The sequence below is a fragment of the Littorina saxatilis genome, linkage group LG17 (assembly GCF_037325665.1).
Source record: "Littorina saxatilis isolate snail1 linkage group LG17, US_GU_Lsax_2.0, whole genome shotgun sequence".
In the NCBI taxonomy this organism is placed as follows: domain Eukaryota; kingdom Metazoa; phylum Mollusca; class Gastropoda; order Littorinimorpha; family Littorinidae; genus Littorina; species Littorina saxatilis.
In genome coordinates this window covers 67,306,930-67,320,086 of record NC_090261.1, presented here as the reverse complement: position 1 = coordinate 67,320,086, position 13,157 = coordinate 67,306,930, and the positions used below count along the sequence as shown (strand labels likewise).

At 42.3% G+C, this 13,157-nt stretch overlaps 1 protein-coding gene across 2 annotated transcripts in view; it reads left to right on the top strand.

Annotated features, from left to right (window-relative positions):
• The window catches only part of LOC138952278 (E3 ubiquitin-protein ligase UBR2-like), an 85,517-nt gene that overhangs the window by 32,113 nt on the left and 40,247 nt on the right, over positions 1–13,157 (top strand). For both annotated transcript variants that reach the window (XM_070323913.1, XM_070323912.1), the window contains exons 13-21: positions 55–136; positions 454–532; positions 1,435–1,543; positions 4,024–4,152; positions 5,529–5,613; positions 7,426–7,512; positions 10,021–10,082; positions 11,966–12,076; positions 12,715–12,780. In XM_070323913.1, coding sequence (XP_070180014.1) covers positions 55–136; positions 454–532; positions 1,435–1,543; positions 4,024–4,152; positions 5,529–5,613; positions 7,426–7,512; positions 10,021–10,082; positions 11,966–12,076; positions 12,715–12,780 — 810 coding nt within the window. The remainder of the gene's footprint in view (positions 1–54; positions 137–453; positions 533–1,434; positions 1,544–4,023; positions 4,153–5,528; positions 5,614–7,425; positions 7,513–10,020; positions 10,083–11,965; positions 12,077–12,714; positions 12,781–13,157) is intronic.

Genomic DNA, 13,157 nt, shown 5'->3' with positions numbered 1-13,157 from the left:
GTTGTGGCCACAATGTCGACTTTGACACCTGTTTCTGATACTTTCTTTTTGCAGGCTCGCATGTTGATAGCAGAGCAAGATCTCATATCTGTGATTCTCAAAGTGTTTCTCAAGACGTGTCAAGAGAAGAAGAATGGTGAGTAAAACTCTTTGATTTTTTAGTGATATACTTCATAAAAATTACTCAGCTGTTAGGTCTCACGACTCAAAGATTTGTTTGTCCTTAACTAGGATAAGGAAAATGGATTTGTCAGATTTCAAGCATAAAATTACTATACATTACAGTGAAAAGATTGGTTTTAGGATTTTCTTCAGAAGAATAACGCGAGAAGCTCTTTTCTCGTTTTTTCAGTTCGGTTTCCCATTTATTCAAGTTTTGTTGTTGTTACAAAATGTATGTTGTGTTTACCCATATGGATATGGATACATGTGATTGTCTTTTCTTGTTTACAGACAAGGGAAAACTCTCCTTTGAACGTAATGACCGCAGTGCCAGCTTCAAACGGGCTTCTTACATGCTTTACGACTTGAAGTAAGTGTAAATTATTATCAATGAAAAGTAAGCACAAACAAACAGACAAGAATATCCCCTTCAAGATTGCGTAGGATATGCATTACAGTTTTAAACCTTAAATGAATTTTTCAGCCAGTGTTCCTATCTAGTCTTGAGTCGAGCGTTTGAAAATGCCTGAGTCTGAAGGCGGGTGTAACTTACACCTCTTGGTATCAGTCTGCCTTAGAGATGAGGACGACAGATGGCCAGAATAGCGCGCTGCATTTTCCTGCATAGAACTAAGGCGCCTCTGCCGCGACGGTGCCTGAGCTAAACATTGGCGGGCACTGCTGACAGCCCGGCACACGGCACTGTAAACATTCCCCGTCCCTTCACCTCTCTCGCTATCATCCGCCCTACCCTTGGTCTCATGCCTGTATCACATGGAATAGAAAGTTGAGTGTGAAACAATTAGTAACATTCAAATTAGTTTTGACTGGCCCCTTATTCCAAAACAGCAGCAAAGGAGAAATCGATCTTTTTGTGGTTATGTAATTCTTTTTTAGTGTCCAGTTGAAATTTATATTGTAATTTATAGAGAAAAGACTACCCTCGTCCCCTTCGTGCAATGAAACTGCTGTGTTGAACTGTAAAAACAAATAAAATTGCTTCTTCAAGTTCAGTTTGATAAATAAGAAAAGATAGGGACAGACAGAGACAGAGAGAGAAAAAGAAAGAGAGGGAAAATGTGACATATACACAAACTGTTACTCGCTCAAAAATATTGATATTCTTATGTTCAGGAAATTGTATCAAGTTCAGTTAGATGAAGAAGAAGAAATAGGGACATACAGAGACAGACATAGTAAAAGAAAGAGGGAGAATGTGACATATGCATGAACTATTACTCACCCAAAGATATTGATATTGTTCATGTTCAGGTATGCCTTGCTGTGCAAGCCATCGGACCCCTCAGAGTGGACGGACGCACTGCGCACCAGTTTCCTCAAGGGCTTCATGTCCATGCTCACTCTCCTCAAGATGATGCAGGCAAGTTCTTGGATTTATCCACTAGGCCTGGCCTCTCCTTGCGAAAACCAGGACATTTACACTAGGCCTGGCCTCTCCTTGCGAAAACCAGGACATTTACACTAGGCCTGGCCTCTCCTTGCGAAAACCAGGAAATTTACACTAGGCCTGGCCTCTCCTTGCGAAAACCAGGACATTTACACTAGGCCTGGCCTCTCCTTGCGAAAACCAGGACATTTACACTAGGCCTGGCTTCTCCTTGCGAAAACCAGGACATTTACACTAGGCCTGACCTCTCCTTGCGAAAACCAGGACATTTACACTAGGCCTGGCCTCTCCTTGCGAAAACCAGGACATTTACACTAGGCCTGGCCTCTCCTTGCAAAAAACAGGACATTTACACTAGGCCTGGCCTCTCCTTGCGAAAACAAGGACATTTACACTAGGCCTGGCCTCTCCTTGCGAAAACCAGGACATTTACACTAGGCCTGGCCTCTCCTTGCAAAAACCAGGACATTTACACTAGGCCTGACCTCTCCTTGTGAAAACCAGGACATTTACACTAGGCCTGGCCTCTCCTTGCGAAAACCAGGACATTTACACTAGGCCTGGCCTCTCCTTGCAAAAACCAGGACATTTACACTAGGCCTGGCCTCTCCTTGCAAAAATCAGGACATTTACACTAGGCCTGGCCTCTCCTTGCGAAAACCAGGACATTTACACAAGGCCTGGCCTCTCCTTGCGAAAACCAGGACATTTACTCTAGGCCTGGCCTCTCCTTGCGAAAACCAGGACATTTACACTAAGCCTGGCCTCTCCTTGCGAAAACCAGGACATTTACACTAGGCCTGGCCTCTCCTTGCGAAAACCAGGACATTTACACAAGGCCTGGCCTCTCCTTGCGAAAACCAGGACATTTACTCTAGGCCTGGCCTCTCCTTGCGAAAACCAGGACATTTACACTAGGCCTGGCCTCTCCTTGCGAAAACCAGGACATTTACACAAGGCCTGACATCTCCTTGCAAAAACCAGGACATTTACACTAGGCCTGGCCTCTCCTTGCGAAAACCAGGACATTTACACTAGGCCTGGCCTCTCCTTGCGAAAACCAGGACATTTACACTAGGCCTGGCCTCTCCTTGCGAAAACCAGGACATTTACACAAGGCCTGGCCTCTCCTTGCGAAAATCAGGACATTTACACTAGGCCTGGCCTCTCCTTGCGAAAACCAGGACATTTACACTAGGCCTGGCCTCTCCTTGCGAAAACCAGGACATTTACACTAGGCCTGGCCTCTCCTTGCGAAAACCAGGACATTTACACAAGGCCTGGCCTCTCCTTGCGAAAACCAGGACATTTACACTAGGCCTGGCCTCTCCTTGCGAAAACCAGGACATTTACACTAGGCCTGGCCTCTCCTTGCGAAAACCAGGACATTTACACAAGGCCTGGCCTCTCCTTGCGAAAACCAGGACATTTACACTAGGCCTGGCCTCTCCTTGCGAAAACCAGGACATTTACTGTCATACCTCCCTTGTAAGACCCCCCGTTTAAAGACTCCCTCAATTTTGAGACCCTGTTTTTCTTAGATTTTCTGTTCATAACCTCTGTAAATTCATCCCCATTGAGACTTCCTCCTTTTTTGTAAAACCTAATTTTCTTCAATTTGTGTAGGTTGAAAATAGGTGGGGGGGGGGGGGGGGGGGGTGTGTGTGTGTGTGTTCCACCGTACAACAATGGGTAGTATGACAAAGGACGAGACCAATAATACACTTGTGCAGCTGTTGTTTGTTTTAAATGCTAGTCTGAGTAAACTTAACTTTACTTCACCAGAGAAGGATTCACCGTGGAAGTTAAGATCTAAATGTCAGAGGGTTCCTCTTCAGTTTAAAAGAATAACAGAAAATTAGCCCGGGGCATGGAACTCAGTACATTATTAGGCAGAAGACTCAGTTTTTGGTCTTTCTATTTTATGCCATTATTTTCTTTTATAACACTGTACATTTGAGAAACTTTGCCATTGAACAGAGGAACAGTTGTTGATTCCAAATGTAAAAACTATGTTTTGTCAAAATCTTAATCTAATATATTTTAAGACCTGAGAGATAAAGGGACAGAAGCCCTTTAAATGCATACATGTGCAACAAGAGTAGCAGAGAGTTGTGCTGAACCAGTCTCCTGGCACCTGAGAGAATATCAAGCATTGAAATGAACAAAAGACTTTCATCCTATGTTTCTAGTCTTTTTGGACACTTGTGATCAAAATCCAAAAACCGATAGGCTGCTAATGTTCCAACATTGACAATCAAACAACAAGAAATGTTGGTTATTGGAACGTTTAATTATTGACAAAACAAAGCGTTACATTTACAGTGGTCTTAAGTAGACAGACAGACAAACACTTGTGGTACAAATAATGAACTTATCTCAACATTGGGGATGATTTGATGAGTCTGGCATGCAAGATGTTAACTTGTGATATGTTTGCTGTTTTTTCCCAGGGAATGGATGCGGTGACCAGGCAGACGTCCCAGCACCTGGAGTTCGAACCCGAGTGGGAGGGGGCCTTCAACCTGCAGCTCAAACTGGAGGACAGCATTGTGCTCTTCACCGACTGGTGTTCCTCCGATGTGAGTCACCATACTTTGTTCACTGGCTGTGTCAGTGGATTTGTGTGTACCAAGGCTTTTTGATAAACCCCACTTCCCTTCCCTAAATTCGAAAACATAAGCAGCATAACCACCCCCCCCCCCCCCCCCCCCCCCTTGTCCCCTCCTACCCACCCACTATAAAATAATCAAACGTTGTTACTTATTCAATGTCTTTTTGACTCACATGCGAAGCAAAAGTGAGTCTATGTACTCACCCGAGTCGTCCGTCCGTCCGTCCGTCCGTCCGGACGTCCGTCCGTCCGTCCGTCCGGAAAACTTTAACGTTGGATATTTCTTGGACACTATTCAGTCTATCAGTACCAAATTTGGCAAGATGGTGTATGATGACAAGGCCCCAAAAAACATACATAGCATCTTGACCTTGCTTCAAGGTCAAGGTCGCAGGGGCCATAAATGTTGTCTAAAAAATAGCTATTTTTCACATTTTCCCCATTTTCTCTGAAGTTTTTGAGATTGAATACCTCACCTATATATGATATATAGGGCAAAGTAAGCCCCATCTTTTGATACCAGTTTGGTTTACCTTGCTTCAAGGTCAAGGTCACAGGAGCTCTTCAAAGTTGGATTGTATACATATTTTGAAGTGACCTTGACCCTGAACTATGGAAGATAACTGTTTCAAACTTAAAAATTATGTGGGGCACATGTTATGCTTTCATCATGAGACACATTTGGTCACATATGATCAAGGTCAAGGTCACTTTGACCCTTATGAAATGTGACCAAAATAAGGTAGTGAACCACTAAAAGTGACCATATCTCATGGTAGAAAGAGCCAATAAGCACCATTGTACTTCCTATGTCTTGAATTAACAGCTTTGTGTTGCATGACCTTGGATGACCTTGACCTTGGGTCAAGGTCACATGTATTTTGGTAGGAAAAATGTGTAAAGCAGTTCTTAGTGTATGATGTCATTGCTAGGTTTAGGTCAAGCATGTGAGTCGTATGGGCTTTGCCCTTCTTGTTCATGTAAGATGTAATGTGCAACCTGTGACCCAGATGCTCTGTCATCTGGTAGTAACTTGTGTACCCTGTGTTTTAATGGATTTTTCCTATATCCAATTTTCAGTAATATGCCTGAAAAATATGGAGATTTTTCGTGCGTCCTTTTAGACTTTGATGGTATATGTATTGGGAATATGTGCGTCCGTTTAGACTTTCATGGTATTGGGAATATGTGGGTCCTTTTAGACTTTCATGGTATTGGGAATATGTGCGTCCTTTTAGACTTTCATGGTATTGGGAATATGTGCGTCCTTTTAGACTTTCATGGTATTGGGAATATGTGCGTCCTTTTAGACTTTCATGGTATTCTGTGTTGTGTGTACGACAGCGTTACCTGCTGATTGAGGCGTACAAAGAGACAATGGACAACCTCTACCACTGCAGAGAGAAAATGGACAAGGAGAAACTGACAGGTAAGATTTCACGAGTTTTGTCAGGTGTGACAAATAGTAGGAATATGTACACAGGTATTTCAATGTATTTGCATGATACACTACTTGGAAAAGATGCAATAGAAATATACATAAAAAAAAACTGAAGCAAAACCTGAACTGTGAAGTTATACACAGAATTATTTGTATGAATCTGTTGCTATTTACTGGACTTGAACGTTAACATCTCAGATTCGACTGATACATTAGAAGGTAAAATATACAATCACATTCAGTTTAGTTATTTTTTCAATTGTGAATTGTACCTTGAAATTACAAATTTGCACTGCATGAAGTTATGTATTGATTACCAACTGGGGAAAACTTTGTTCTTTTAAATAAAGCATGGCTTGTTAAAATAAAATGACTCGATAATGACAGCAAATCGAAGAAACTTTACTTACAAACGTGGCTATGGCTCATTGGCCCGTTTTAATGGCTAGTGTTTACAAAATGTGTCCTGAATTTTGAAGTGCCATAACTCTCCGAGTTCATAACTACCGTAATAGTAAGTGAAAGTCTACCTGGTCTAACTTTTCTGGAAGGAGACTGTGTTTTTCCGGTAAGGAAATGTGTCACTCCGCGCCCAATACCGTAATTTTATGGTTATTCTGCTCCTGTCCAAAATCTCGGTACTATCCACTATATTCCAACCGATCCATGTTTTCAATGCCGAGGCCATTGCTGTTGCTTGCCGGTTTTCGGCAAGTGTGTTGACCGCATATGAGTGCGTTTGGATTTTGTGTGTGTGTAGATATGAGGCAATGTAGTCTAAATAGGGTTAAAAAAAAAAAGAAGGGAAAAAAAGCTATTTGGACTACTATAATAAAATGGTAAGATCAAGTACATTTGGGGTCATTTTAGCAACTTTAATTTTGCTCTCTTGCAAAATGTTGTGAAGTTATATACTGTATGTTAGTTCTTGAAATGTTTGAATTTTAAGTGCATGTTTCACTTTTTTTGTGTGGCTGTAGCACAATTTTATCAAGAAACTATCCTTACCTTAGCTTTACAGCTTCCTGAATGCATGCTGTATTAGTAATTTGTTTATGTTGTGAGAGTTATGTTCAGCATGTTAATTTCAAATCAAAATAAAGGCGCACATTTTTAATTCAAACGCTTTAAAGCGTTAGGGTTAGGGTTAACCCTAACATAAATGTGAATAATATCATTACGAACATTATACATGAAAAATAGATATTCATGGAGTGTTGTATGTTTGACAGTGGCTGGTCACACGGTGAAGTGTCAGAAGCATGAGTTTATCTGTAGTCATGGAGTGTTGTATGTTTGACAGTGGCTGGTCACACGGTGAAGTGTCAGAAGCATGAGTTTATCTGTAGTCATGGAGTGTTGTATGTTTGACAGTGGCAGGGCACACGGTGAAGTGTCAGAAGCATGAGTTTATCTGTAGTCATGGAGTGTTGTATGTTTGACAGTGGCAGGGCACACAGTGAAGTGTCAGAAGCATGAGTTTATCTGTAGTCATGGAGTGTTGTATGTTTGACAGTGGCTGGTCACACGGTGAAGTGTCAGAAGCATGAGTTTATCTGTAGTCATGGAGTGTTGTATGTTTGACAGTGGCTGGTCACACGGTGAAGTGTCAGAAGCATGAGTTTATCTGTAGTCATGGAGTGTTGTATGTTTGACAGTGGCTGGTCACACGGTGAAGTGTCAGAAGCATGAGTTTATCTGTAGTCATGGAGTGTTGTATGTTTGACAGTGGCAGGGCACACGGTGAAGTGTCAGAAGCATGAGTTTATCTGTAGTCATGGAGTGTTGTATGTTTGACAGTGGCTGGTCACACGGTGAAGTGTCAGAAGCACGACGTGGCCGCTCAGCCTGTTTCCATCCACCTGCCCATCACACGGTTCTTGGCTTGTGAGTACACTTCATCATTGGTTGTATACATTATCCCCGAGTACGCTAGTACTAGGGCTCAGCAGACTTTAATTGTGTGTCTGTCTGTCTGTCTCCACTTAACAGCTTATTGCTGGGAAACTACTGGGCGCAGTTCGTTCAAAAGTTGATACACTAACTTGATAATAGGTCCGATTGATCGTATTAAAACTTCATAATGTTACCTGGGACCTAAATGCGAAATAAACCACAAAAACGACTTGGCCGTAGGAGGAGTTCACACCGGCGGGGCAACACGCAGCCATTGACCTGATAGAACAGCCGAACGCGTCACACAAAAATACGTCATGACAAAGTTACACGCAAAGCGAAAAAGACTTTGACGTCATTTACTTTTGTTCGGAATTTTCCGTCTGTTCCTAGCTTGTCAGTGAAGACCTGACGTGAGTAAGCTTACCCAAAACGTCTTTGTTCTCTATTCACATTGCAGCTGTGAAATAATCAGTCTTGTGTCTCGATCGTGTAGGTACAGAGTTTGCTTCTGCAATCATTGTGTTCGTGTTGATGACGGCTTCATAAGACAAAATAATAAGCGAATCTATCGCGAGGAAGACGTTTATGTACAAATCACCGAACCCAACCCATTTTTTGGGGTGCGGCGTATCGTTGCATTTTTGTTGAAGAATAAACTGCATGTGGTTAATTTCATCCGTTTAATGCTTGTCGAAACATATCTGATCACAGATGAGGTCGCAGTTTGTAGGTTGAATCTATGAATCGGCCAGAGATAGATCTGCATTTCTGGTCAGAAACCAACATTCACACCACAGACATTCCAAACATTTATATTTATTGAGCGAGCCAGTCTGAAGAGTACTCGGGTCCAGCGCGAGCGTTTTTTATTTGTATTTTTGACAAGAATATGACATTTTACACAGATCCAGACAGTCAGTGTTCCTCCGAGACTGCATACATTTATGTATTGATCGATGTTAGCTAGAACTTCTTTTATATTTGTTCTCAAAAATGCAAGAGACATCGGCCTCCTAATCGGGAGGTCGTGAGTTCGAATCCCGGCCGCTGACGCCTGGTGGGTTAAGAGTGGAGATTTTTCCGATCTCCCAGGTCAACTTATGTGCAAACCTTCGTGTGTACACGCAAGCACAAGACAAAGTGCGCACGGAAAAGATCCTGTAATCTATGTCAGAGTACGGTGGGTTATAGAAACACGAAAATACCCAGCATGCCTCCCCCGAAATCGGCGTATGCTGCCAGCATGGCGGGGTAAAAACGGTCATACACATACAAATCCAAAAACATGAGTGAACGTGGGAGTCTAAGCCCATGAACAAAGAAGAAGAAGAAGAAGAGGTTATTTGTGAAGGGGGAATGCAAGGGAGGCATGGGGTAAAATTTTCTGTTTGATAGAAGAATGAAAAAGCATTTATTATTTTTGCCGTGTTTCTTTGGTGACATTTCAACTTCAAGCTGTTCCTCTTTCTCTTTTGTCATTTTTGACTCACATGCGAAGCAAAAGTGAGTCTATGTACTCACCCAAGTCGTCCGTCCGTCCGTCCGTCCGTCCATCCGTCCGTCCGTCCGTCCGTCCGTCCCGGCGTCCGTCCGTCCCGGCGTCCGTCCGTCCCGGCGTCCGTCCGTCCGGAAAACTTTAACGTTGGATATTTCTTGGACACTATTAAGTCTATCAACACCTGATGTGGCCTGATGGTGTATGGTTACAAGATCTCAAAAAACATGTGCGGCAACTTGACCTCACTTCAAGTTCAAGGTCACAGGGGCCGTAATTGTTGTCTTAAAAACGACCATTTTTCACATTTTCGCATTTTTTTCTGAAGTTATCGAGAATGGCAACCTTAGCTATGTATGCTATACAGGGCAATGTAAGCCCTATCTTTGGACACCAGTTTGGTTTACCTTGCTTCAAGGTCAAGGTCGCAAGGGTCCTTTAAAGTTGGATTGTATACATATTTTGAAGTGACCTTGACCCTGAACTATGGAAGATAACTGTTTCAAACTTAAAAATTATGTGGGGCACATGTTATGCTTTCATCATGAGACACATTTGGTCACATATGATCAAGGTCAAGGTCACTTTGACCCTTATGAAATGTGACTAAAATAAGGTAGTGAACCACTAAAAGTGACCATATCTCATGGTAGAAAGAGCCAATAAGCACCATTGTACTTCCTATGTCTTGAATTAACAGCTTTGTGTTGCATGACCTTGGATGACCTTGACCTTGGGTCAAGGTCACATGTATTTTGGTAGGAAAAATGTGTAAAGCAGTTCTTAGTGTATGATGTCATTGCTAGGTTTAGTTATTTGGTCATGTAAAGGTCAAGGTCAAGCATGTGAGTCGTATGGGCTTTGCCCTTCTTGTTGGTTATGAGGGAGGGAAGAGATTGACAAGTGGGAAAGGCCTTTGGGTTTGGCTGGTCTTGCACTGCTGGTCCCTTTGGCAATGCTGTTATTGGACGCCCAGTTTAGTGTGTTTTGTGTGTGTGCAGCAATATACATCCATCTTGCGGAGTATGGACTGAGGTTCGATTCCCCAGAGCTGATGGTTAGAGTGAGTATTATCTCGTTAGAGAGCGTGCCATAATGACCAACTTTGCCATACACTCAGAACACAATTATCTCGTTAGAGAGTGTGCCATAATGACCAACTTTGCCATACACTCAGAACACAATTATCTCATTAGAGAGCGTGCCATAATGACCAACTTTGCCATACACTCAGAACACAATTACTGATTTCATGAAAGCAAATCCATAATATTAATGTGAAACTGAAAGGAAGAGGGCAACATCTCTGGAACTGGACTAGTCAAACCCATCCTTACTGATGGTTCAACAGTCGCAGATAATCTGTCCTTACACTGCTCTGAAGCATTTACATTTTTGGCAATTCAAAGAGAGCAGAAAACAACCAGGAACATTGTCCGTGTTTGAATAATTCCATAATATATATGTACAATAAAAGAATTTAAAAATGCATCGCTGGTTAAATACAGTGAAAACTGTCAAATACGGTCACTGGACTTAGCGGACACTCGCAGAATACGGACAGTCAGTCTCGGCACGGACTGCTTTACACTGTAAAACACCTGTACGTTACGGCCACCTCGGCATTACGGACGCGGACACGTATTTTGGGTCCATAATAAGTCATATACCTGCTAAATACGGACATCCACAGCAAGCTGGGAAGTTCGATCGACGAAGAAGACGATAAATCGATCAGTTGATATTAGTCGGTATCTGAGCAGCTCTCGCGAGACACGCTATTTGTTATGCTTTGAACATCGCGAGAACTTCGAACCTTGGCTTATGCAGCTCGCACGAGATCGCTGTACCGCATGCTTTGCTATGCTCTGAAGTTTGCGAGAGATTACGAGAGCTTGGAATACTGATAGAGTCTATTCTTGGTGAGTGTTTTAAGTCGACGCATTTGATTGGCTGCTAGAGTTCCAAGGCAGCCAATCCAACGCGTGGAACGTGTTCGGCGGAACGGAAGTGAAAGTGTATGAGTGAATGTATCTTCTCTTCGAAAGAGTGATTCGTGTTTAACAAGATGGCAGCAAGAAATTCAAATTCAAGAAAAGGAAGAAATGCGCTGACTTTAGAACAAAGGATAAATGTTGTCAAACAACTGGAAAGTGGGAAATCATGCCGAACGATTGCACAAGAGCTTGGGTGTGGGAGAACGCAGATTTCGAAAATCAGCGTCGATCGGGAAAAAATAATGAAGTTGTGGGAATCGGGAGACGGACGTGCTGACCAGAAATGGGTTTCGAAGAAGACAACCGAATACGAAGAGCTAAATGACGCCGTGTTCGAGTGGTTTTCAACCAAACGTGCGAATCACATTGCCATCAATGGTCCACTCAGACAACGCTGGACAAATTCTTTCAAAAGCTGATGAGTGCAGAATGAAGTGAATGTGAATGTGTTGTATGAATGAGATCCAGTAACTTTTTAACAATTTAAATTTATACAGTTGATATGATAAAAAGCTTTTAAACTTGTTTTACAACAGTCAATATTAAATGTTTCTCTATTTAATCTAAACAGCTTCTGTTTTTCTTATAAATGTACATGTACATGTGCAGTACTCTCTCTCTCTCTCTCTCAACTTGACTTTGTCGCGTTTACTTGCACCTGTCTAATAAGGACACCTGCAGAATAAGGACACTTTTGTCTGGTCTCAAGGGTGTCCTTATTTGACAGGTTTTACTGTAGTGATTTCATGACAAATCTGTCACAGATCATTCATGAATTTTGTGTGCAAGCTTGAAGCATGACACCATGCATGAGACATTTGAAACTAGTGTCAGAAAATCTGAATTTTAGATGGGAATTTTAATTCTGATTGTTTTTTGAGAGCTGTCTCCGTGAGAACTTAGTACTTTTCCAGGGGTTGAATTTGTTTGCCTCGTTATCGTTGTATAGAAGAGGCTGGAACCTGTGGAACTGATGGAACCAGCGCTGAGAGTTCAGGTGTTGATAGCACAGACGCAGGCTGGCATGTGGCGCCGCAACGGATTCTCCCTGCTCAACCAGGTAATGAGACTAGAGATTGTTTGACCTACATAGCTATTCAGTTGAACCTGTCTACATGACCAGCCAAAGGAACTGACCAAAAGGGGTCCTTACAGACAGGTGAGTTTCTCCTTTGGACTGGTTGTAATGGGCAGGTAGTCGTGATAGAGAGGTGGACTGGTTGTAATGGGCAGGTAGTGGTGATAGAGAGGTGGACTGGTTGTAATGGGCAGGTAGTCGTGATAGAGAGGCAGCCAGTAGTATGTAGGTAGTTGAGGAATGATTTTTTGTTTTCAACACAAAACAGGTTTGCATCTGTCAGCGTTTGAGTATTCTGAGTTCTGAATAGGTGAGGAATGATCTTTATTTATTTTTTAACACAAAACAGTTTTGCATCTGTCAGCACTTGTGTATACTGAGTTCTAAATGAGACAGCATTGTACTAGGTATTCAGAGCTCACAATTAGAATGGTGTACTTTGTTGAAGTGGAGTTGAGTGGAGTTTGTAAGGGTTTGTGGTTGCATTTTTCTTGCCGGAAGTTCAGCTCTTCATGTACTCATTTTGTGCGTGATGGATTGCTTAGTTTCTGTCTTGGTAACACTGACAGTGTGTGTGGTTTTGAGTCTGTTGAGTTACACAGTGATACGCCTGTTGACAGATCTACTTCTACCACAACGTGCGGTGCAGGGAAGAGATGTACAACAAGGACATCATCATGCTCCAGGTAAGTGCACCAAGTTTTCACCTGCTACTTTCAGTCCTTGCCAGTCACTGTATAAGTGTATATAAAGGCTGTCTTTAAATGAGCCCGAAGTCGACTATGCTAAGACTTTGCGAAGTCTATTTACCGAAAACACAGTGCCAAAGCTTTGTGCAAAGAGCTTCATTAAGTCGACTATGCTAAGACTTTGCAAAGTCTATTTACCGAAAACACAGTGCCGAAGCTTTGTGCAAAGAGCTTCATGAAGTCGACTATGCTAAGACTTTGCAAAGTCTATTTACCGAAAACACAGTGCCAAAGCTTTGTGCAAAGAGCTTCATGAAGTCAAATATGCTAAGACTTTGCAAAGTCTATTTACCGAAAACACAGTGCCGAAGCTT